Raw genomic sequence first — 26,659 nt, 5'->3', positions numbered from 1 at the left:
TATAAAATGTCTAAGATTCCACAAACTGTGCTTATAAAAAAGGAAAGATTCCACAAACTTCCAAAATTGATTCCAACTCTAGAATATGAGTGTTTCCCAATGTTTAAGTAGCAAATAACTTTGCATATGCATAGAACTTAACCAAAGAAAAAAAAAGATTGTGCAAAAAAAATATATTTCAAAGCATCAAAGACAAACACAACTACCCTTACTTATACTGTTTTCTCTTTGTTTAATAGGTAATCTAACTGGCACACTCATGGCATTTAACCTGTGAGTCTGCGACAGCACCCTTCAGTCTCTTTTATATGAGAGAATGATGGTGTTTGGTCCAAAGACTATTAGCTATATTTGCATATACAAACAACAATTTCGATAAAAAATTTACTTCTTGAATTTTTACAAGATAATTATATTGAGCAAACGATGGTACCAAGTATATAGGAAGTGTATATGAGAGACACCAAGGTAGAAAGAGCAAAAAGATATAGATTTAAAAATGAAATCCTCTAACTCCTCCATGTTGTTCTCTGAATTCTCAAAACTACTACCAGTCCTCTAAATCCAAAAGCACCATAGTAACAAATTGGGATCATCCACTATGCGAGCTACCAAATCGAACTTCCCAGTAAAGAAAGAGATCCACCACCTGCCATGATAGTACCCATCTCAGTCCAAAAAGACTGAAAACAGCCAGTCAAAATGCACTAGCTACTTCACACTGTAGTAAAATTGTCTCCTCATCCCTCACACACATGCAGCACCAATTTATGACTATTTCTGTTGCTTCCTCAAGTTACCAGAGTCAGGATTTTCCCTAGAGCCGCCTCCCAAGAAAAGATGTCATTATAAATGGGCTTTACTCCAATCACTTTTACTTGGGAAAGGAGACCAATCATGAGGATACAATGGCTTGTATAACAATTTCACGTCAAACTCCCCCTGAATAGGGCCCAAATTATATTGTATTCATCTGGTACACCTGGACAAAGAAAGAGGCCAGGATGTCTAACTCCCAAATGTGCACTACTCAATTAAAATCCACTTCCAAGTGACTAGATCCATTTCAGTTCCACGAATTGTCAGCCATCGAAGCATCCTTTTCCCCTAAAGTTTTAAATGAGACCAATAAAAGCATATTGTGATTTGGAGATAATCTTTTAGAGCCCAATTTTAGCCTATTAACAAGTACCTTGGCCAAGATTTTGTAGACACCACTTACAAGGCTAATTGGTCAAAAGTCTCCCTTTTTCAAAGGCATCTAAGACATTTAACTCAGTCAAAAGCAGCAGTTTCTGTCACCCTGCATCTCCAACAGTTTCCTTGTTCCAGGTTCCTAAATCAACTTTCAGGGCCTTTCGTTTACACTCCAAAGCAAAACTTGGGCTGCCTTGAAGAAAGGGAAAATAAACTTCTTGAAAAGGCAGATTTATGAAAATTTTATGTTCAAGTCTTAAAGAATTTCTGAAACTTACAGTAGCCACCATCATCATCTGTAACTGCTCAAAATATTTTCTTATTAGTATCATATTCTACCCAATGCTATATTCTTAAATTCAAGATTCTATTTTATACTTGACCAAATATATGCCGACCACTGCTATGGACAGCAGCCAAAAACAAATGTGTGCATACCTCAAGTTGTGTCAACTAATTTGAACTTATGAAACAAATATTCCCACAATGAGATCTCTCTCTTCAAAATAAGGGGTGGGAGCGGGAGGGAGAGAGAGAGAGAGACTTTTGATACTAGACCCTTATCTTAGCAACTCAAAACACTCCACCAAAATCTTTAATACTAAAGAAAGATTTGGAATGTGCCACATGTACCTAATGTGAGACATGGAGGACTTTAGTGCCGGAGTGATGAACCGGACATTTGACAGAAGTCTCAGAAGTCTTAGGTTTTGAACCATGATCCAACCCCAACATTATACTCATATCTGTAAACAGCTAAAAATTTTACTCAATGACTATTTTCAATTCAAAGTTCAGCCTGATCAAGCGGCTGACATCCATTCTGAGCAGTCTTTACATAATGAAAGCGGACTTTGACGTAATGTCCAAAATCCATTGGAAGACAACTACAACATAATGAAGATACAGCTAGTTAATAACATCAAAGAAATGCAAAGAAATGTTTAACAATCCAAAGACTCTCACTCGATCTCAGGAAGTTATGCCATCTCTGCCTATATTTTTATGCCAAATATACAATGTTAACAATCAATACTCCGACTTATAATTTACGATCAGTCTTTTTACCTGCGATAGAGTTAGCTTTTGGACGATATTATCACCCCCAACCCTCATCTTGCGAGTTGACAAAGCTAACTTAAGCTCCCCAACATCACATCCAATTAATTTAGCAGCATTATCTAGACCTGAAAGTAAAACAAATCAACTTCACATTGACAACATTTTACAAAAATAAACTGTGGGCGGGTAAATAATCATGAAGGTTAGATTCATAGATAGTTTCTTCCAGGATTTAATGTTTGAAGAAGATGCAATATCACTGGAATGATGGAATAAGAAAAACAAAGGACCAAAAGATCATTAAATACATGTCTGACAAAGAAACTGGTTCGAGGCACCATAGGATTCTAAAATGTAGCAGAATCCATAGCTAATGATGCCCAAGAAAATATGCAGCTGAAAGTCCTGAAACAAGAAATAAATGAAGCTTTGAAAGCCCCTTTTCGTCCTATCATACTCTCAAAAAATTGAACAATGTCCACAGCAAGTATGTGCCTCAGCCGCTGCGACAAATACAAATGTTGAAAGAGAAGTCACCTCCTGTGCAATAGCTACAGAGAAATCAAACTAAACCCACAGAAGTTCAATGTGATATCACTATGCTTTGTACAATAAGATAAACAACATTTCAATTCATATCCAGCAAAGATGATGACAGCAGGGATAAAAAAACCTCTTTCTTAGCTCCAAGCCCTGTACAAAAATGAATTGGTTGACTCGAAGTTCTTGACTTGGATGAGATTTACATCTCCTGAGCTGTGTAGGAATTTATCCCATTTTCCGACTCCAATTCTAAAAATCTATTTCAGAAAATTAGGATCACAAGAAACTCTGTTGAAAGCAACAAAGAATCCATAGATCACCTTCTTCTCCATTGTGACAGGGTAAGACCATTATGGATTGTGATTTTTAAGTCTTTTTGGGGTTGAATGGGTCATTGCCAAGTTGAGTGATAGAGTTGATAGATTGTTGGAGAGGTCAATTGGGAGATTGCTAAGTATGGTTTTTTGTTTTATTCATGCAAGAGGTTATCTCTTGTATACATGTTGTGTGCTAGGATTGTGCCCCCTCTACGCCTTCTAATGAAATGAATTTACTAATAAAAAAATTATTTCTAGACAAGCCATGGTAAAAAGATCAAATTCCATCCGACCCAAAGCTTCCTCTATACTACAGCCCACCAAGAATAAAATCAAATCTAAAAAATATTTGATCACTAGAACATTTGATTCAAGGAAATTATGCAACTCGAACAAAGCATTCAGATTATAAAAGGATCCTTGTATCCATATTACATCTATTCCGAATAGACAGAAATACAAAATGGAGGCACAAGGGATATGCAAGATAAGATAGGCAAGTACTTCTTTAAAGAATGGGAATCAAATGTTAGAGGGACATATAACATAAGCCTAGGGGACCCAATCTGGCTGAAAGTCACCACTTTTATACCAAAGCCAACTCGTGCAGCAGTTTCAATCTGAACTAACTTCAGCCCAATGAGTAGTACTGGTAGTGCACCTAGTGCTGCCTCCTAACTAAAAAGGATTCTCAACCTGTGGCCACAAGCGGAGACCAGGTCCAAAAGACCGCTAACCCTAACACACGGGGCGTAACAATGTGTACTAGCCAATAAAAAGTGATAACAGTTTGATTGAATGTTGTGAAATCGTTTAACTCTTTATGATGGAATGTACAAGGTGTGGAAAATATTTTTATGAGGAATGAAAACCTTTTTTAAAGAAATAACTCCACCTTGTAAGGTTTTCAAAGGAATAAATGTATTGTGTAATGTAGGTATAGGAATAAAGAATGTATGAATAAAAAGCTATGTTAGCATATGTTTATAGTATGAAGTTATACTTACTGAGTATTCAACTCATTTTGTTTTTATTGTATGGTCCTCCCAAGAATGAAATGAGGACGAAGCGTCAGGACGGACATGGCTCAAGGAAAAGGTGACAAAAGCCTAGGCATATTTTATGTAACGTATGAACTCATATTTTGTAAAAGGGACTTTCTAATTTAATTTAATGAATTTTGCTGCAAACTCTCTTTTTAACTTACAAAGCATGTTTGAATTTTTAACTATAGAATCTTTTATATCCTTGGAAGAAATGCAAAGTTTTAAAAAGTTCACTAATTCTCATCTTATTTTCTAAAACTCTCTTGCGTCCCACCACAAGGATGGGCGTTACAAACAAACTCCACTTCCCATTGAGGAGAGTCATTTAAGAGTTCTAAGTCGATTGTTACCAATGTATTCTCCATGGCAATGTTGAAAATGGATCTTGGAAATCCCTCTTAGTCTATGTTTGGTTTAATGTTTTTCAAAATTGTTCAACTTCAATCCATACATTTTTTAATCCCAAAAAAATATATTTCTCAAAAACCCTTTTATCTAATCATTTGCCTAGGTTTCTATAAAAAAAACACAACATCAAAACAATTTTAACAAATACCTAATAATACAACATTCACATAAATTTTTCCAGAAAATTTTCCAAATCTACCCACCCACTTTCACAAACCCCAATAAAAAATATCTAAAAAAATAAAGATCTTTGAGGGTAAGGGTGTTCTTCCGACCCAATCCTGGTGGAAATCAGCTCTCCCAACTTCCAACTCAATCATAGTCTGAATATAATTCTCTGTTCCAAGTTCCTCCTGATCTTTTAATATTTCAACTCGATCCTACCTCTGAAGTTTAATTGAGAAGTCATTGACCAAGAAGCCTTCCAGAGGTCGTTTAGCTCCAAACTGTGTCCTCTTCAAATTGCCATGAATGAAGCTTTGAAGAGCGGCTTTGAGATCCTAAAAATTCCATTTTCTTTTCCAATAGATTTTGGAGTGTTGCTTTCGACAAATTTTCTAAGAATTTTGACTGGCCCTTATTGGCTAGTTCATAAGCACTTTTATCCAAATGTAATCACTTTCTCATATAAAGAAGCCGTGCATTTGGGAAAATACTTTTTACTCTTATATTATGAACTTTTCTTGATTTATTGTAATGCTGGCCTACATAGGCCTGCCCTAATTTTTATTTAATCCTACTACGCTGTTAGTAGGGCATATAGTTATAAGAAATTGAAAATTACTCTTTTACTAATTAGAACACTCTCCCTCTCCCTCTCTCTCTCTCTCTCTCTCTCATTTTTTTTATCAGCCACTCTCTTATTCCCATTCCCAAGATGAAAAGACTCTTTCCATATTCAACGTTTAGCTCGGAGGATAGCTGCGGAGACATCTTTTCCTTCAAAACCAACTCAAGAGTCCCTCGCCTTGGCTATTGCTCCTTCAAACTTCAAACTTCAAATCAAACTTAAGAGCCATCTTTTTTTGCAGATGATGATGACAAGAAGCTAGAGGAAGTTGACCTCCTGAAATCCACACGCGCACACACATATCTATATATAGCTCAGAAGTCAAAAGACAATCCCTTAGTCCAATTCCACTGACCGACCCAATTGTAGTCCAAAGAGAAAATGGTTCCACCATGTGTTGAAAGCCATCAGTGCAGGTTGGATCAGAATATCAACGGGCATGGACAGCCCCCTATTTGGAGGATGGGGCCAATGCCCACCATAGCTTCATTACTGGCATATATATTTGAGGATGTATCTATGCACATTATACAAACCATACCAAAGCAATCCAAACAAGCATTTGCAAACCATGCCTCAGATGGCAGGCCAACTATGCCTGGCCCTCAATGTTAAGCATACTTAATCTAGGAGCATAGTTGTCCCCTTACAGTACCATAAATTCAACATACTAAATTCCAAGTAACTTTGCCAGAGCCCTTATCATATACCACCGAAAAATATGTTCTCTTCCCATCTTGGACTCTTCCATTTTCTCTTCTCCTCTCACCTCTAAGGTTATTAAAAGCTTCTAACACTTAGTTTCTCATCAAAGAGTTCCAGAAATCGCTTCTTTACCTCAATAAATGTCTCATTTTTCAAGTGGTTACAATCTCTTAGCCGAATTGGCTATCTACAACCTTTTATCCCTTTTAACTCTTGTGACTTCTAAATCTGCGAAAAGCATAAGAAAAAAACTATAGTTTCTGTAATTTCATAGCCTGTCTCATTGCATAGTGACACTCAAGAGGACCATAGCAATTCAATGACTATTTCACAACCTCAATGTTTTTGTAGACTGCATTTATGCTATTCCATAACAAGAAATTCAATTCATTCTCTAAGTGGTTTAACTGAAAGTATCTCTGTTAGCAGATGTATTGACATATCCTGACTATACCATACCCTACTTATCCAAGAATTTGACATGTTGGTATATCCAATTTGAATATCGCGCCAATATCTGGGCTCCATATAACATCCTCATTGGGAAATGATTACAATACAAAAATGTAAAGTTCCAGAAGCTTCTTACCTTCATCTGTCACAGCTTCAACATGATTTTCATTGTCAATCACGGTAAATGAGATGTTTCCAAGCCACAAGACAGCAGCAAGCATTGCAAATACACTCTGTTGATCTTCTTTGCTAATATGGACAACATCCAGAGCTTCCTAGAAAATGGTAACAATTTTATAGCAAATTCAGTTGCAATCACTCTCAGACTTCTAAAGACTAAATTGTTTTCCCTCAGATGAAAAAGTCACATCAAGGCTAAATTTGTCTTAATTCATGATAGAGAAAATTACCACAACAATGCGAAATTGTTCAGTATCATTAACCCCACCAATTGAATAACAATTGCTCAGCCTTAGATATTTATACTCATCTGCACTCTTCAAGTTTATTTTCTCTGTTTCAAAATCAAGATTGACAAAAACATATCAGGGAAAAGAACATATCAACAAATACAGACTACAGGTATGCAAACTAACCAAAGCAGAACGCTTATCAAGACAATTTTACATTAATCCTCGGTTTTTTATGTCCTTTTATGAAAAATTGGTGAATCAATTTCATGGAAATTGTATGAGAGACACTTGGATATTTTTTAATGGGTTGATGATAAGTATTGCCCATAACTTATCCTTGTGATTTTAAGAATTTAGTAATATGCCTATATTTGTTTTCTTAGTTTTGAGGTCAGGAGACAGTGAACGTTATATTATTTTTGAGAACACATTATGTGAAGATATATCTTGAAAATGATGTAATGAAATAACTGACAACATTACCTCGTAGAGCAGTAGGAGCCCCAGCACAGAGCTGATAAAAGATATGATATGACCTTTCTCCCTCGGTGCATTGGACCACTCTAGACTGTCGGTATGGAAGTATGAATACATGAGTTAAATGAAAAGCAAATGAGCCAAAACAATATATCAGAGGAATAAAGAATTACCTTTTCGAGCAAAACTGTTCACAATAAAACAAGCAAAAGAAAGATTAAAATTAAGGTCCGTTTTGCACTTTCATGGAAAAACAACAAATGAATAAGCTAAAATTTAATTGAGGGAGTTCAGCAATACATGGGAACTTACAAGTTTGAATATTGGCACCAGATATTTTTCCAGTTTCACTGAAGTGAATTTCAATCAGCTTTCCCTGTGACATTTTCACTAAGATTATCACTGCAGTGAATTTCAAAACGTTGCAGAGGAGAAGGTCATAACTTCAACACCTTCACTTTTGAATAGTCATTACTAATTAACCCTAGTCATAGGGTTGATTAGTTAAAATTAACCCTAATTGTAAGTATGCTAAAGTAGCTCATGGGGAAAACAAGGGACTTACAAAACGACTTGAATTGTCATTTCTCAATGTTTTTGCATTACCAAAAGCTTCTAGAATCGGATTAGTCTTCAATATTTCATATTCTATTCCACTTCCACCACCAAGAGCAGCCAAATATTGCATTGCTATCTTTGCTGTCTCAGTTTTCCCAGCTCCACTTTCACCACTGAACAATTAAATAAACAATTACAACGAAGGAATATTTAGATATATTAAAGCAGCAAAAATTCAAAGTATCCCTACTAGTATATTCATTTTCTCATTTTGTATCATGATGAATAGATGCGCTACCTAAATTTCAAACCCAGTAACATTGTATGACAAAATTGACCCTAAAAAGTGAAAAATAAAGGAAAAGCAATTTAACCACAGACAGATACAGGGGTCCTTCAGACAGCAAGCAATTGGAAATCATAGATAAGTCCATAATACCAAACTAAAGCTGATTGGAATTGATGTTTAAACTTGCAAATTCCTTGATACAACAGACCCATGAAATTATTCTTTGGGGCTACTTCTCTTCAACCACTACAAAGTATGATTTCAACATAATGGGAGATAAAGAAAAGTGGTCAATCCCATACTTTAGCAAATTCAAACACATGCACAATGGCATAAGATAAGTACCGAAGCCTATATCTACGAAAAGAAACAACATTGAACAAATACAAAACATAATAAAAAGTGGCAATTCTCCCGTTAAAGCTGTAAACATAAGATTAAGTCATCTGCAAAAAAAAAAAAAAAAATTGACTAACAGGAATCACAAGAAGTTAGTAAAATCTACTGACCTTATGATGATGGATTGATTTACTTCATCTGAGGAAATAGATCAGAAGTAAGAAAACCATAAACTAAAAACATAGAATCTTGTTAAGTTTTTTATAAGCAGAATTACCTCGTATCATTTCCCGGATAGCCGTGTCAGTAATGGCATACACATGTGGGCTCTCAATAGATTTACGCTTATAAGCTTCAATGTAATCATTTTCGTATAAAGGAACTTTCTTAAAGGGATTTATAGCAACCAAAACAGGGCCTGCTTTTGTCTGTAAGCACAAAATTTTACCCAAAAATCCATACCATAAAGATAGAACATTAGAAGCAGAAAACAAATACAAACATATTCAAAAGAAAAATATATAAATCCTTACATATATCAGATCTTGATTGTATCTATACTGAAGATTGTATAACACTGAAGGTTCATTTAAATAACTTAGCTGCATCAGATCATCTACACCATCAAGTATATCAGGATTTGCTTGTACCAAGCTTTCAGTTTTTACGTTTAAAACCTACAAAAGAAAATATGAAGTGAACATCTGATTGCAATACATAAAGGATATAATTCTCAATCCCCAAAAGTTCTCTTACTTTCCCATCAGGCAATGAAATAACAGACTCAGTTGCAGAGGTTGATAAAATCTTTCCAAGCTCCCAATTTCCATTTGGAAGTTGAATCCATGATTGAAGCTTCTGTAACAGTAAAACTTCAACATCACAACAGGTAATATGGCAAATAGGATGTTGAAAATGTCGACTCAAAATCTCAAATTAACTATAATTTGGAGGAAAAAGAAAAAAAAAAACTTTTTTTGATAAATAAATGTAATTTTATACAATCACAAAAAGTGGTGGTATCCAAGTACACAAGATGTATACAATAGAAACACCTAAACATTAGAAGAAACGAAAAAGAAGAAGAAGAAATCCTAATATCAAAGATCAGCATCACAATTATCACTCTTTTTTCTAAACTCCAAGTATAAGGAGTCCTATAATCCAACATTTTGAAAATTGAGGGCAAGATTTTCTCTCACTAATGAAGAATGAAGCAGACATGGAATAAAGGTCTAGTTGCTGCCTTTAGAGTGATTTTCAGTTTCAGCAACCAAAGAGTTTTTCATGCATTTAGCAATGATGAGCCAACCACTTAGAGAAAGACCTATATGATTTTAAAGATTATAATAAGTGTTGTCTTAAGGTTAAAACAGTTTTTGAATGTAAAAATCAGTTCATGAGTAATGGGTATTTTTATGTGCAAAGACAGGTCTGAAATTTCTTGAAGTTCCTGCACATAATTCCATTTTTACATATGTTTGGTCTTGATTATATTAGATTTTCTAATAGTATGATGTCTTTAACTAGAGATATAGTTCATTACTCAAATCAAGAGTCCTAGTTCTAGTAGGATATGAAATGGATGATAATCCTATATGTTCAGGCTTCACTAGAGTAAGAAAAAAAGACATTGATGATAGAATTTTGAGTTTTTGAGTGTTTCTAAACATGCCTAGCATGGTCTTCTTCTTCTTTACTGCGTACAATACTGTTCACGGGTACTCCCCTGAACAGACAAACTTTGTTCTTTTCTAATCTGATTTCCAACCCCACATTCTTCTGTACCAAATAGCCTATAAAACCAGCAATGAGTACCCAAACACAGTCACTGTCTGGAATTCTCTAGGGAACTGTTCAAGAAACAATGCTCTTTTCATTTTACTTGTCAAAAAAAGAACAAAGCTCTTACTCTTTTTCCCTATCTTTTTTTTTTTTTTTTAATCAGTAAACAAAATTTTATAAAAGCCCAAGTATACGGAACATATACAAAAGCAATGCCTGTGCGTGCTAAATTAGAGATACAAAGACTTCATGAAAAGACATGCCATGAAAATCAATTACAATCGACCAATGAAGCAAGGTATTGAAAAACAAATTTCTAAGCTCTTCCATCGATCACTCTTGATCTTCAAAGCTTCTTGCGTTCCTCTCCCTCCAAATGCACCACCATAGACATATAGGTATCATTTTCCATATGGATGCAATTTGACGGTTGCCCCGAATACCTGAGGCTGCCTCACCAACTGTCAATCCTGATAAGAAACCACCCATCACTGCCCCTGCAATCATCTTACTAAAAGCTTCCATCACAAAAACAAAGAGAAGTGGAGAAAGGGGATCTCCTTGTCGCAATCCTCGGGAGCTTTTGAAAAAGCCTTTTGACATGCTATTCACCAATACAAAAAACAGGTCGTAGAGACACAGTAATGGATCCAAGTACGCCATTTAATGCCAAAGCCACATCTCTCAAGTATATAAAGTAAGAATCCCCAATTGACGTGATCATAAGCTTTCTCCATGTCCAACTTGCAAAGAAGTCCAGGCTCTCCCGACTTAATACCACTCCAAGCATTCATTGGCAATAAGTACTGAGTCTAGGATTTGCCTACCTTTAACAAAGGCATTTTGAGGCTTCGAGATCAAACTGTCCATTACTTTACTCAGCCTGTTTGCCAATACTTTGGACAAGATTTTATATAACCCACCCACCAAGCTAATGGGACGAAAATCTTTCACCTCTACTACACCGGTCTTTTTAGGGATGAGTGCTAAAAAGGTTGCATTGAGGCTTTTCTCGAACCGCCCACTTCCATGAAATTCTTAGAAAATCCCCATGATATCTTCTTTAAGTACATCCCAACAAGTCTAAAAAAAGGCCATGGTAAAACCATCGAGACCTGGGGCTTTGTCGCCCGCCATACCTTTAACTACCAATCTAACATCTACCTCCTCAAACGGCCTTTCAAGTTGTACTAATGCCTGCAAATCAAGAACATCAAAAGCCAGCCCATCAAGTCTCGGCCTCCACGAAAACTGTTCCGAAAACAACTTATCATAGTAATTGATAATGTAATCTGAGATCTCGGTTTGGTTGGATGAGGCCGCCCCATCTATCATCAGAGTTTCTATAGCATTGTTCAGCCTATGTGAATTGGCCACTTGGTGGAAAAACTTGGTGCACCTATCCCCTTCCTTCAACCATAAAGCACGTGATTTTTGTCGCCAAGATATTTCTTCTAAAAGAGAGATCCGTTCAATGTCCGCAGTTACTTGAGTTTTGCGCGCCCGCTCGGTTTCAAGTAGTACCCGCTCCTCTTCCACACCCTCCAAGCCCTTAAGCTCCTCCAAGAGAACAATTTTTTGGCTTTCCACATTACCAAACTCTTGTGCATTCCACTCCTTTAAGTCCTTTTTTAAAGACTTTAATTTACAGGATAGAATATAAATAGAATTGCCATGAAATTGATAAGATGACCACCATTGACGTATTCTATCTAGAAAACCATCAGACTTCAACCACATGTTCTCAAATCTGAAGTATCTTGAACCTCTTCTAATGCCTCCGCAGTTCAAAAGGATGGGAAAGTGGTCCGAACATAGTCTGGGTAATCTCTTCTGAATAAGATCCAGATAATGAGCCTCCCAATCTGGTGAGATTAGAAATTTGTCTAGCCTAGACCAAGATGGAAAATCTCGGTTGCTAGACCAAGTGAAAGAGCCACCTGCAAGAGGAAGATCCTGTAAATTTTGCTCAGAGATGAAGTTAGAGAAATCTACCATAGGTGGGTTGAAACCCAAACCACCTGATCTCTCACTCGGAAAGCGAATGACGTTGAAATCACCACTGATACACCAAGGTAGGTCCCATATGCTGCCAATACCGGCCAACTCATCCCATAGTAAACTTCTAGACCGATCAAGATTAGGCCCATAAACTCCAGCAAACGCCACTGAAACCCATCCATGACATTCTTAAATGAGCATGTTGCCACGTAATCTCCCAAAAAATCCTCAATTTTCTCCACCACCCTCCTATCTCACATTACTAATATGCCCCCGGATGCTCCAACAGACGGTAAATAATGCCATCCCACTTAACTACATCCCCACAAACTTCTAATGATACGCAGAGAAATAACTGCAAGTTTCGTTTCTGTAAACATACAACGTCCACCTTCCATTTACGAAGCTGATTTCTAACTATAAGACGTTTGTCTTTCTCATTCAGCCCCCTTACGTTCCAAGAAACAATCTTTGGTTTCATAAAACCACATCTTTTGCCCTTCCCCTCACTCTTCCCCGATTAGAGCTATTTCCATTTACTCCATCATTTACTGTCCAGTCAAGTCTACGGAGTTCTCTTGCTCACTTCTTAGCTGATGCGAGCTCCCTAGGTGATCCCAAACTATTCTTTCCAGCTTCTATAGCTGCAAAGAGGGCAATGAGTTGGTCCTCAAAACCATCGCATAAAATCCCCATGTTGAATTGCATCTCCTTTGCCTTGTTCAGGACCCAGTTTGAAGCCTGAGAATTGTTGTTTCTTAAATGGATGCAGGGATATCAGTGGGGGAGGGTCTTCCCAGCAATACTCATCTTCACATGCCAAGGAAACTGTGTCTGCTGTGCCTACACTAACAATCTCTCCTTCAGTCTCTATGTGAGCCTCCATGTCAGTCTCACCATTGAAAGGAACCAACGCCAAAGTGCATCCCATTGCCTCCGTTTCAGCTCAACACCCCTCACCTCAGTAAAGTCCATTTGCAATCTCAAGAGGGCAGTCATTTCAGCCGTCGGCGTGGTCTGTGGATATTCCATAACTGTTGGACCAGGTTCGGCGGCGTTTTCTACTTCGAGAACCATAACAAGTTCCTTAGAGCTTGACAGAGGCGCCGCCGTCGCTCCCCCCTCGTCCGGGCGACCAACCACCAGTTCGTCTGTCCCCGTCGACCAAGTCTGTGTTTGTTCGTCGCCGGTAGAGAAGCGTTGGATGAGGACCCAACCTCATACGTAGATAGGCCTCAGAGCTTGGCCCTCCAACTCCAGGTCTGCTTCTCGGGCCCTCCAACTCCAGGTCTGCTTCTCGGGCCTGTATGCATTGTTGGGCCTGTATGCTGACCAGCCCACTCCTTCTGCGGGCCCAACATCTGCACTTGAGTTCTCAAAGCCTCAGGGGCTCCACGTATTAATTCAGACCCGGTCCAACTCAATGCTATGAATTAACTTCGTGAGCCTCTCCATCTCAACAATTAGTTCCTCATTTATTCTATGTAGGGAAACCTTCTCAGCTACTTTCCCCTTGATCAGAGGACCATCATCCCTTTTTGTGTAAACATCTCTGCCATGACATTTCACTCTGCCCTTTTCCTTCAAAATTCCATCATTGCCCTTCAATTCAAAATCTGGACTACTAGCAGCTCCTCTCATGGCTGGACCAACACTAACTACGACCTCTACATAGGTCTTGATAGAGGTGTTGTTCTGTACAGGAAGGTGATTAGGGACCTCCCTCCCATGCTTCTCCCCTGTAGTTTTCACCCCACCACCACTCATCTCACTGATCTCCAACGCCAACCTTCTCCATCCTAGACTTCCAGCATCTTCTGGGACAATGATGATGCTTCTCCTGCCACGACCTCTATATTCCACAATGGCCATATGCCTACCGAAAGCATTAGAGGATCTCTGAGCAACATAAGCATTGATGCCATAACTAAAAGTTTTTATGTAATCCTTCTTGGCATCTGCTTGACCACAGCCTTCAAGAGACTGCACAACCCATTTCGCAATGGTGAAACTGATTACCAACTCTTTAGTCACCTTCCTTCCCCTCTCAATGATACCTAAAGCTCTACTTCCTACATGCACTATAACAACTTCGATTCTATAAGGACTGCCTTTCTAAACCCCATCCTTAACTAAAAATACTAATACTCAAAAATCATGTGGATATCAATCAAAAATCCATGGAAACCTTCTTCAGTTTTTTAAGAAAAAATGAGGACTGTTTAGTTTCTTTTTCTCTCCATACATAAAAACCATATTGAATCTTTGAAACATAACCCTTCCTTCTAAAATTCTATACCCTATCCACGAACTCCCATAACTCTAAGCAATAAGCCCACCACAAGCACATATAGACAGTTTCCATATATCTGTCCCACATTTCTGACAACCACACAGAGGTGCAGCAATTCATTGCTTGTTAATCTTGCACAGAATATAGAATTGTGTTACCTAACTCCACTGTTCCTTCAGAGAAACATATACACTACCAGCGGTGTCGTTTCCATCCTATCCTATAATCAAACTAAGTTTCATTGTATCTGGAAGTTATGTATCTAACACTTAATGTCAGAGTTTTTGCCCAATTTTAAGGTCTCTACGTAACAAATAAAAATAAGGGAACAAAGACAGGTTTTGAGTATGGAAGTATTATTGTAACAAGGTTAAGTCCCACGTTGGAAAGATGTCACAAAAGCAAGTGAAAAATATTATATTATGGTCAGCTACAAGTTAGAGTGGTATCCCTACAAGTTATATTATGGTCTCGTTAGAAAACTCCCCAAGATGTTGATCCCCCTTACAAAATCAATGACTCTCAAAGCCACTTTTGAGATACGATGGTAGGAGCAAATTAAACATTTGCAACAAGCCAACTGCTACTTCTCACTAATGCGTAAGAAATAAATTAACGATTGTTCTTCATTCAAGGGGTGAGACTATTCATGTTGCTTCCTACATTCTAAATTCATGGAAAAACTTTACAAATACTACCTTCAAAGACGGAAGACAATTTTCACTAAAGCTTCTATTTTTCAAACCAATAAAAACAATGCAGCAAAAACATTACCATCTTGAGCCACAAATGCATCTCGTTTTCTTTTATTTTTCATTAGCAATCTGTTTTAGCATGTCAAATGCCCCTTATCATAGACAGTTATTTCCTTCAGAAATACATTGTAACACAAATGTATTGTATAACACAATGGGCAAGCTAGACTAAGCAAAAAACTGAGAATTTAGCAATGAAGACAGCACAGAATAACAAGGATGTCTATGACATCCTTTCCTAGAAATTAAAAAAACTCAATTGATCGAGCAAATAAAATATAATAATACCATGCTTCTTGAAGAGATATATGAGCTCAGCTGGAAAAGAAGATATTAACTAGAAGTCACAAAATACCTTTTTTGCAGCAAAGGAGGTGGTGTCATCCCACCTATGTTCTCGACGAGATGCCGAGATTGAAGGTAAATGTGAAGCTACTGAATCCAATTCTCCATCACCCATTGAAGGCCTGTATTCAACTGCATTCCCACGATAGGGTGAATCCTCAACAACCTGATCGATGTCACCCACAGGACCCTCGACAGCCTTAGCCCCTAAATCACCGTTTTCAGAAATAGTCAATGGTTTCACATAATCATTTCCCAAATCCCCATCATCTGATTTTTCAAGTTGATCGGAAGCTGGAGAACCCATGAATCGAAAATCCCCAGGCAAGGAATTTATCGAGAGGAAAGAACGTGGGACCCGAGAGTTCAGCGACATCTTCCTGCCAATTTTATTCAAAAAAAAAAGACTCAAGAGTTTGAGATTATTGGAAGAATTGGGATTAAAAAAAGAGATCAAAAGGCTTACTTTTAAACAAGAAGGCCAATTAAACTTTAACAAGGTCCCACTCAGTGACTTATCCAATGAACATAATGGAACATGGATTAAGATACAGACTCTAGAGCTCCTGAGTTTTCAGTAACCATAGACATTTTCAATATCCCGAAAAATTCTTAAATTTTCAATTAACTCTACGGATCTCCGGCAGTATGATTCAGTCAAATATTGGAGTCCAAACACTTCGAAGTGGTTAATACAATTAGGATAACAAAAACAAAAAAACCCGGAATCCTTCACAGCCAAATCGATAACCAAACTCAACCTTATTTGGCAATGCCCTTTTGTACAAACAGATCTTTTCAGTTTAATGCATCATTCTTTTGCCAATAACAAGTACGTAAATCAAAGAAAATAACACTTGACTTGTGACAAAATGCGGAGAAATCGATTTAGAAAGTTTTCATTATCTAGGAACCAAAAGAAAAGCCTCTTCAAGAGAGCAAATTCTTCAAACCAAAAAATAATACAAAAAGAAACTACCCATGAAAACAAGATTCTAAATTTCTTATCTTGAAACTCATTTTACACAGCAGCCAAAATAGGAGTTAAAATTATAACTAGCGCCAAAAACAAAACCTCACAGAACCCCAATAATCAGGTTCTTTTCCGTTCCGTCATTTTATCCGCGAGGAAACAGGGAGCTCAACCTGAAAAGAAGATAAATTCTCCTAAACCATAAACCGATCTTGTACTTACCTCCAAAAAGATGTCAAAGTCACTGCAGATTTTCACTCCAAGCTCCGATAGAAAACCAAAAAGAAACCCGAAAGAACTCAAAGAAACAAGTTCACAAAAATGTGAACTCCCGAAAGGAGATTGATATTTGATAAAGAACGTGGAAGTGACAAAGGTGAAATCTTGGAAGCGTGCAGAGAAAGACGAAGCACAATGAAGATGATCACGATGGGTCTCTGACGAAGGGATGTTGGTTTAGATTCCGAAAAAGCGTGGGAGAGAAAATGAAAGAAATTAAAAAAATTCGAGGCGTGAGGAGAGGATGCAGCTTTTCTCTGCCTTTTGCCTTTTTCTCCGCTTCACACACAGGCTACGACTGTATGAGACTGCATTTTTGTTTTTGAATCATTTTCGTTTTAGGAAAATGCTACTGTTGGAGATAACTGCTTTTTCTTAATTAAAATTTTGAAAGACTAAAGAATTAAAAATAAAAATAAAAAAGAAGGATCCTTGGTTTTAACTTTATTATATATTTTAAAAAAAATAATACTATTTATCATCTCAATTCTTATTATCCTTCTATCATTTTAGGATATCGCATTAGATGATTAGAGATTATTTATTATATTTCACTTATGAATCTAACATCTAATGACACATCATGAGATGATAAAAAAATAGATGATGAATAGATTTTTTCATTTTAAAATTTTATTACTTATTATCGTCCTCACACGTCATACACCACACACCATATTTATTTTAATTTTTAATTTTAATTTTTTTATTTTATTCTTCTTAAAGTAATTTAATTTTTCTACTCATAATCTATACACTACATATTTAATAAAAAAAAATCAAAAATCAAAAAATTATGTGTGGTATTTGATGTAAGGATAATGAGTAATATTTTTTGTATTTCAATATTTGTGCCATCCAAATTCTCTATCCGCACACATGTATACAATAAGTATTTTTATATATAAGTAGTGCTACATGTATTTACAATTTATTTAATATCTTACTCACAATACTTATTTTGTTAATTTTGTTTTGAAATTTAAATTTCAAATTTTAAATATTATAATTTTTAACATATCAATAATTGAGATATCAGTAATTCGTGTTCGTTTAAAAATAATATTTGCAGATTAAAGAAAAACTTCAATAGTTAATAGATAAAGCTCTATTAATATAGTCGACATGAATGTAGCTAATAGCACGACTCTCTCACGAATATATTGACAAGATTATGTTCTTCACTCTAAATTTTCTAGATTTAATTACAAGGAAGTGAGAGATTGGCTTTGAAGCTGTACAATAGTAAAGACTTCTTATGTAAATCTCTAGATTATAAAGAGAAATTTAAAAGTGAAAAAAAAAAGTTACAAACTCAATTGATTTAAAAAAAAATATTATTAGATGATACGAGATGGGTTGAATAAAATATTATTAGAATATTATTTTTTAATATTATTATTATTTTAAGATTTAAAAAAGTTGAATTATTTATTATATTTTGTATGAGAATTTAAGAAAGTTATAATGATAAGATGAAATGAATATAAAGTGTTTATATATTCAAACAGAACCTAAATATACACACAATTGATGATAGTTTCAACAGGGGAGAAAATAAAAAATAAATAGAAAATTCCTTTTAGCTGAAAACTTAAAAAACACAAAGCTAAAATTAAGCTTTCTGGTACAAAGCAATTTGATTTCGACACCTTATCTAGCAGAGGCTTATGTATGGATTGTTTGATTGATAATCCATATCTATTTTTCTTTTTCTTTTTTTTCTTTTTTTTTGGTTTCAAGGTGAAATTCTAAAATATTCACTGTGGTTTGTCATTTTTATCATAAAAAAAACTAGAATTTGATTTTAAATTTGTTTAAAAATGTTGATATTTATACTTTTCAAGTATATTTATTTATGAATTATGCTATATACAGTTACTTTTGTGTACTTATTACGTATTCTATTAATTTGATTAGTCAAAACAGTTATTTTATATTAAAAAAAGTGATACAGTCAATCACATTAGTAAAATAGTACGCAAAGAGTATATAAAAGTGACCATACATAAAGTTTTTTTTTTATTTAATCTTTCCATGTAAATAAATCTCTAAAATGCTAATGAGCATATCATCACATTTATAAATAGATTTTTGTCACATAGGCATCTTCCTTGAAATTAAAAAAAATAAAAATAAATAAAAGTGAAAAGACAAAATAACCCCCATAAACTTTGACTTCATAAAGGTGGCTCATACGGCAATCTGGATGGGGGGATTTTCTTATGTGGTGGCTAGAATAGAAGGAATGTTCCTCCACTTTTTATTTATTTATTTATTTTAAATTTAGGTTGATGTTGATCTGATCAAAACTGTACACACGACGATCTGTGTAGGGGGTTCTACATAACAATATATCCATTAGTTTTGAAGATAATAGTAGAAATTAAATTAAAAAAATTAAAATATATATATATATGCACTGATTTTATGGAATGCATATATTTCACTCGTGGCAATCATTTATGGCATTTACTTTTCATATATAACTCATGTGCTTTGTCTCGATTGATGCTTGGTTTGGTTATTAAGATGTATCTAATATAATTATTACGATTTTTTTAAATTTTAAAAATAAAAATTATATTAAAAAATTATATTCTAATAATCTTTATTTAACTTTTAACTTTTATCTTATATCATCTCATCTGTATAATCAAAAAGGCCTAAAACATTACAAGAAAAATGAGTTTTTATAGCCATTTAATTGTGACGAAAAAATCATTTGTGATCAAAACAGACTCATTTTGGCTGTAAATAGTCATTTCGCTAGAATTAACTGACTACAAATAAGTAATTTTCTTATAGTAAAATTTGATCCCTATAAAATTTTATTTGTTTAAAAACAACCCACGTGCTATAATAAACTTAAATTTGATTCTTTAATTACATATTTCATCCACCATGCTCAACAAAATATATGAAAAGTGATAGTTACGGTCGTAAATGTGTAAACGCCGCACAATTATTTTAAAAAAATTAAATAAATACATGACCGAGATGAAAAGAAAATTAATTTTTTAATAATGGACCCTACTTTTTTTTCAAAGCGACTGCACAACGTTTGCACACTCCACGACTGTATGTAGTATTACTTTAAATATATAGATAATGACATACATGAAATATTTTGTTACATATTTCCTTATTTTTGTTAAAAAAAAAACTTGAATGCAAACTAATGGTGAAAATCGACGTCGTCGGCGTGGTTTTTGGGTAAAACAGACGCCGACTGATGACTGAAAAACTGGAGGAGCAACCGATCTTAACCGGTCGATGGGGAGGATGTAACCGATCGAGGCGGTTCTCGATCGACGTCGGTTCCCCTAGCAACGTGATTCTATTGAGAGAGAGAGAGATGCAGATGAGATCGAGAAATAGAAGAAGGTTGGGGAAGAAGAAGACCCCATACCGAAACGACGCCATTCCACATAAGTTTAAGTGGAACGGCATCGTTTCAGATATAATTTTTTTTCTTACGTCTTTAATAAAATGACGCCGTTTGCTTTAATACCAAACATCGTCGTTTCTATTATCTATTATATACTTATAGATATAGAATGACGACGTTCCATTTAAACTTAAGTGTAACGGCGTTGTTTTGATTAGTATATATTAAAAAAAATTAAATTTTATTATATCGGTCCGTTCAGCGGTCTGGCCCAGCCTCAAACCGGGACCGAATCGCTGAACGTCGGTTCCTGTATTATTCCACAGCACGTCGGTCGGTTCTCCATTGGTTCCGGCTGATTCCTGACGCAGCCGGCAGGTTCGCATCGGCGACGGCCGGTTGTGTCAGTTTCTGTACAGCCCTAAAACAAACCTCCTTCCACAAAAGATGTGAAATCAATTAGACATTTGACCTCATTTGGATAATAAAAGTGTTTTATCACATTTCATCATTTCAACATTTTCAAATTTTCACACAATATATAATAAACAATTTAATTTTTTCAAATCTCCAAAACAATAATAATATTAAAAAATAATATTCTATCAATATTTTATTTAACTTTTATCTAAAATCATGTCATCTCACTATCCAAATCGCACCAAAATCTCAAACACCATGTCCAGCTCACATTGTTCAAACTCTTGCACCAACATTACTATGGCCTGGTTTGGTTTGGTAGATCTCATTTAGTTATTACAACTCTTTCAAATTTCTATACAAAATATAATAAATAAATCAATTTTTTTAAATCTCAAAATAAAAATAATATTAAAAATTTATATTATAATAATATTTTATTTTATTTTTAACTTTCATCTAATCTCATCTCATCTTATCTGTGTAATCAAATCAAGCCTATATATTGTACGGTATTTTATCTATTCATCTTTTGAATTGTGCCATTTAGTTCGGATAAAATTTAAAAACAACTCTTTTATTAAAAAAAAAATGAAAAGGGAGACGGAGCAAAATGAAAGCTTGGATGTATTTTTTTAGAATTTTTTTTTTAATTTAAAAAAAAATCAAAGGACAAAAAAAAGTAACGAGTGGGACTAGATGTCCAAATTAGTCATTCAATAAATATCATTTAATGATTGGCTTGACGAAATTGACAGAAACAAAAGGACAAAAGCCTTTGGAGGGAGTCAAAGACATTTAAAAAGGTGGACAGCGATTGGCCCACGGGAGGTGAAGAACACGTGGAAGTGAGAGCATGCGATTATGGCACCTCAAGTTCAAACCTCTGGCCGGCAATTGTTCGCTGCCACTCTCTTCGTTTGTCGTTTCCAACGGGGTTAAAATCCAATGTTTCGGTCTTACTGTTCCTTATATTAGGCCTGCCAATCCGAGAACTTTTGATGCAATACCCCTCCGAAAAATCAGGAAAATAATTAATGTTGCCTGCGTGTAAATAATTTGAGCAGTGCTACGAGGGTGTAGCACCGGCACGACATGGTCCCGTAAAATAATTTTTATTTTTATTTTTTTATATCTTTAAATATAATTAAAAAAATATTTCTTTAATCATTAAATAACAAAATTTGTCAAGACTCAATCGGGACGATGAGAGTAACATTTTTAAAATAATTTAGCACCTCATTAAATTCCAAGCAATTATGACTATGACAATAAAGCTCAGATAAAATAGTTGGATGAAACTTAAGATTTTATATTTTTTAAAAATTGATTCTATAATAATCAAATTACTAAAATATCCATTATTTTATATTAAATTGATTCTATTTATTTTTCGTATAGAGTCCACTCAATGTGCTTATCTCTCACACGTAAAAACGATCTTTTTTCTTTTATAAGAGGGTTGATAAAGCCAAAGGTCCTAGTGGTGAGATACCAATAAAGTGAAAGACATGGCTCACCATAATTTAAGTATAGTAATATTATACATCACACTTCTATTTTATTATATAAAATGTGATACTTTTATCATTATTGGATGATCTTTTATTTTTTAAACAAGAAATATGAGGATTTATGAAGAATGTCAGCTTATTATAGTTGGATGAAAGTGGAATATGAGTGTGGAGTATAAAATTTTTCATGGGAAGTTGTTATATATCAGCTACTATGAATCCTTACGCTCTATATCTTACAGTTTTTTTTTTTTTATATGGTGTGAGATGTTAGATTGTGAATAGTAATTAATGAAAATATTAATTCTTTTCCATTTAAGTACCATCCACGAGGGAACTAGCTCCTCTTCCATTTTTATACAGCCCAAAGTTTGATAAAAGGGCATTTTTGAAGTTAAAGATTCCAATCATTTGGAATCTTGGATCAATAATATCTAACCTCTTCTTAACTAGAAGTAGTATTTTTGGACCATCGTTTTCTTTTTATAGGATTCTTTGAAAGTTTAATTTTATCCTTTTATGTCCATAAATTCGACAATATTTATCATTTTTGGACCATCATAAAAAAAGTTGACAAATTAAAACTCAAGTTGTGGAGGTCGGATAGTACACACCTTAGAAGTAACAATTTATTTAAGCCATGATACACATAGCAATGCTGCTTATAATTCATTTTACAACTATATTTTAGATGGAGTGTAACTATATAAAATATAAAATTAAAAAAAAAAATATTTTTTCATAAAATGACAACTACCACATTGTTAGTATTATTAAGTTTTCCATGACACCAAAAAAATAATTTTACTAGCTAAAAATATATTATATTTTCTCGAAAATATATACATACGAGTAATATCAGGTACAAGTTTCAAATAGATAAATCTTATATAAATCATTTATAAAAAAGTGGGTCCCACTAATAAAGAATAATTTCTTTTTATACTTTTTAAGGTGAGATCTACTTATTTACAAAGATTTATATGCCACTTGTTTATTTTGAAATTTATACAAATAATTTCTCTATACATAATTTCACAGATAATTAAGGACGGCCACCATGGTGGCCTAAGTGCTGCCCTGTGGGGACTTTTTTAGTCTATGATTTTTTATAATTATGCTAACATGATATTGTGTTTTATTAATTTTTTAAATGCTGATTGTGTATAGATATGACAAGTATTCTCTCTTTATTTTCTCTTGCTTGGTCATGACGTAGTAAATATGTTCTATATTAACATTTTGGCCGGCACTACAGCGGTAGTACAGCCACCGATATTTTTGCTTTTTTGTTTTCATGTATGTTTTTAACACCCTTAAATATTTTTTTTTAAAAAATAATTCAAAACATCATTAAAAAATACTTCATTAATCACTAAATAAAATAATAAAAAAAATAACAATCGGAATACATTATCGGGACCAATCACCGATGGATTTAGCATTTCTGTAACAATTTTTTTGGTACCAAACTAATATAAATATATACCTTTTTAAATCACATGTATCAATTTGCAAAAACTCTAAACTCCAAAGACCTCAAAAGTAATTTATCCAATAAAAATTAAAATTAAACTTGTTGTATGGAATGTGAAAGTCAAATAATTAAATGAACAAATTTTTGGCAATTAGGTGCGCATTCAAGATTGGTAACCGACAAAATATCTTTATTACTATTATTTATTTATTAATTCCATCTAAAATGGATTAGGAACTCTTGAAATTTATGTCTCAATTTTAAGATCTCGTTTGTTTTCACAGATAAGATGAAATGAGTTAAAATTAAAGTTAAAAATTAAATAAAATATTGTTAGAATATATTTTTTTAATATTATTTTTGTTTTGGGATTTAAAAAAATCGAATTGTTTATTTTATTTTGTGTGAAAATTTAGAAAAATTATAATAATTAGATAAAATGAGATGAATTGAGATGAATTATGAAACCAAACGAGACGGAATGAGAGAATTGTAGACAAAAAGTAGAAAATACTTTTTTTGCAGTGATTTTCCACTCTACCCCTTAAATTTATAGGTCTAGTTATCATGAAATATTAATTATTACCTTCCAAGGTGGCCACCACTGGATCGTGACCTTTCAATTTGAAATGGAAGCATGCATATTCCATGCACCAAATGCAAAGAAATCAATTCTCCAATGGTCATTTAATTTGATGTAGATCTGGCCTGCCTCTCATCACAACTTTATTTTCTGAGGACTCCCAATTAGACAATCAACAACCAGAAATATAAATGTTGACAAGGATTGCAACTTCAACATCATTCTGATTTATGGGAGATCAGTCATTTAGATAATTACATTAGACCTTTAGTTCATAAAATCTAGATGAGAACAAATGGTTCTTTTAACTATTATCCTTTCAATATTTGTTTATAGAAAATCAAATAAATAGTACACAAATAAAACTAAATAAATAGTTTTTCAGCCGTTGAATGTCATGTCACGAGATAACGAGAGAATTATAAATAAAAATAATAATGAGTAGTATTACTTGATAATATTATTAACTTATGCTGAAAAAAAAGGAGAAAAGATTTTTGAAATTATTACAACATTGCCAAATACAACCACCAATAAATATATTTCAAAGAGAAAAGTCCTTCCATCACTAATATGGTATGATATGGTTTATAGATCTCGTTCACTTTTACAAAACTTATCATCTCATCTCATCTAATTATTATAATTTTTCTAAATTCTATATTTTCAAATCTTAAAACAAAAATAATATTAAAAACATATATTCTAACAATATTTTATTCAACTTTTAACTTTTATCTCAACTCATCCCATCTCATTTCATCTCATCTGTGAAAACAAACAAGGCGAATAAAGAATACTCATCCAAATAGAATTTTCAGAAAAAAAAAAGTTCCCTATCATCAGATGCACTCTAGTGAAGCATAAAAAAAAAAAAAAAAAAAAGGAAAGATTAGATGCAGCAACAGCTTGTAATGGTAATATTACACCAAAATATGCATATTTTTAATTTGTTCCTTGCCAACCTCCTCACCTACACATAAATAGTCAAACACAGAGGGGCCTCAGGAAATCAACTTAATTATATATATATATATATATATATATATATATATAACCACATGCTAGCTACATATGCCCCAACATGAATGATCTGTCTGTCCTATTTTTGTATCAACATGATTGAACCAATCGTGTGAAGCACAGTGGATCTATTGGCTTTTCTGAATGGCTGTATGTGTTTGAAATTTTCTAATTCCATAGCTTGGATGGTGTGGTCAGACTTCATAATTAGTGGGTTTCATAGATGTGACAATGTCGATGATGTGAACCAAAACAATTTAAAAGGACTTGATATTTGTTGGCATGTCTATCTATTTGCAGGTAGCATGAAAACTAAATTAAATTTCCTCTGCACCAACCTTAATGGGTGGCCCAATGACCCAACAAACAGCTTTAGGCCATTCTTGCTGTCGAAGATAATTAAGTCGGGTCCAAACTTCATCATTCTCTTCAATCTTCCTTGAGATACTTTGCATGACCTAAGTTCTATATATATGGATTACTACCTACTAATAAGTAAAACAACATTCTTAGATGATAATAATGTGAGAGAAAAATTCACATTAAGAAAGTCAAACTAATAAGAAACTGCCTAGCTTATTAGTAAAAGATAGTATGAGGTAAAACATGAATTTCGATAACTTATAGTTCCAGAAAGATAAATACATAAAATACATCTCATTGTATTTCTTATTCTCCTTATGAGTAACCTGAACGATACTAAATACTCAATAAATATTATGAGACCTACTTTATATGTTCATTTCTTTCCCATTATAAACTAAAAAGAAATCATTTTGTTTGGATAGTAAGATGAGATGAGATGTGAATAATAGTGAAATGATTTGTGAATAGTAGTGAAATTGTTTATGAATAGTGATGAAATGATTTGAGTTAAGATGTTTATGAGGTTTTGAAAAATCAGAGAGAAAAAAATTGAATAAAAATATTATAAAGTTAAAATATTGTTAGAATATAACTTTTTAATATTATTTTTGTTTTGAGATTTTAAAAAATTGACTTGTTTTTTGTATTTCTTTTAGAAGTTTGAGAAAGTTATAATGATTAGGTAATGATTAAATGAAAAAGTTAAAAATTTGAAATTAATAAGTGTTTATGTTTGTGGTGTTTAGATATTGAGATGACTCGAATGAGATGAAATGAAATGAGACGAGATGAGAGTATCTAGTCATCCAAACTAGGCCTTATTCTTTCGACAGATATATATTACTTTAAAAACAATC

At 34.0% G+C, this 26,659-nt stretch overlaps 1 protein-coding gene across 1 annotated transcript in view; it reads right to left on the bottom strand.

Annotated features, from left to right (window-relative positions):
- Positions 1-17,346, bottom strand: part of LOC121257751 (myosin-1-like) — a 43,148-nt gene extending 25,802 nt beyond the window's left edge. The window contains exons 1-13 of the mRNA XM_041158949.1: positions 16,972-17,346; positions 15,787-16,156; positions 9,354-9,455; positions 9,131-9,274; positions 8,875-9,025; positions 8,768-8,795; positions 7,977-8,142; positions 7,724-7,787; positions 7,585-7,598; positions 7,418-7,502; positions 6,932-7,035; positions 6,658-6,796; positions 2,266-2,384 (exon numbers count right to left, since the gene is read on the bottom strand). Coding sequence (XP_041014883.1) covers positions 2,266-2,384; positions 6,658-6,796; positions 6,932-7,035; positions 7,418-7,502; positions 7,585-7,598; positions 7,724-7,787; positions 7,977-8,142; positions 8,768-8,795; positions 8,875-9,025; positions 9,131-9,274; positions 9,354-9,455; positions 15,787-16,152 — 1,482 coding nt within the window. The 5' untranslated portion in view covers positions 16,153-16,156; positions 16,972-17,346. The remainder of the gene's footprint in view (positions 1-2,265; positions 2,385-6,657; positions 6,797-6,931; positions 7,036-7,417; positions 7,503-7,584; positions 7,599-7,723; positions 7,788-7,976; positions 8,143-8,767; positions 8,796-8,874; positions 9,026-9,130; positions 9,275-9,353; positions 9,456-15,786; positions 16,157-16,971) is intronic.
- Positions 17,347-26,659: the final 9,313 nt, after the last annotated feature.

This window comes from Juglans microcarpa x Juglans regia, chromosome 3S, assembly GCF_004785595.1.
Source record: "Juglans microcarpa x Juglans regia isolate MS1-56 chromosome 3S, Jm3101_v1.0, whole genome shotgun sequence".
In the NCBI taxonomy this organism is placed as follows: domain Eukaryota; kingdom Viridiplantae; phylum Streptophyta; class Magnoliopsida; order Fagales; family Juglandaceae; genus Juglans; species Juglans microcarpa x Juglans regia.
Note: the sequence above shows the minus strand (reverse complement) of the source record. Positions and strands in the feature narration are given on the sequence as shown.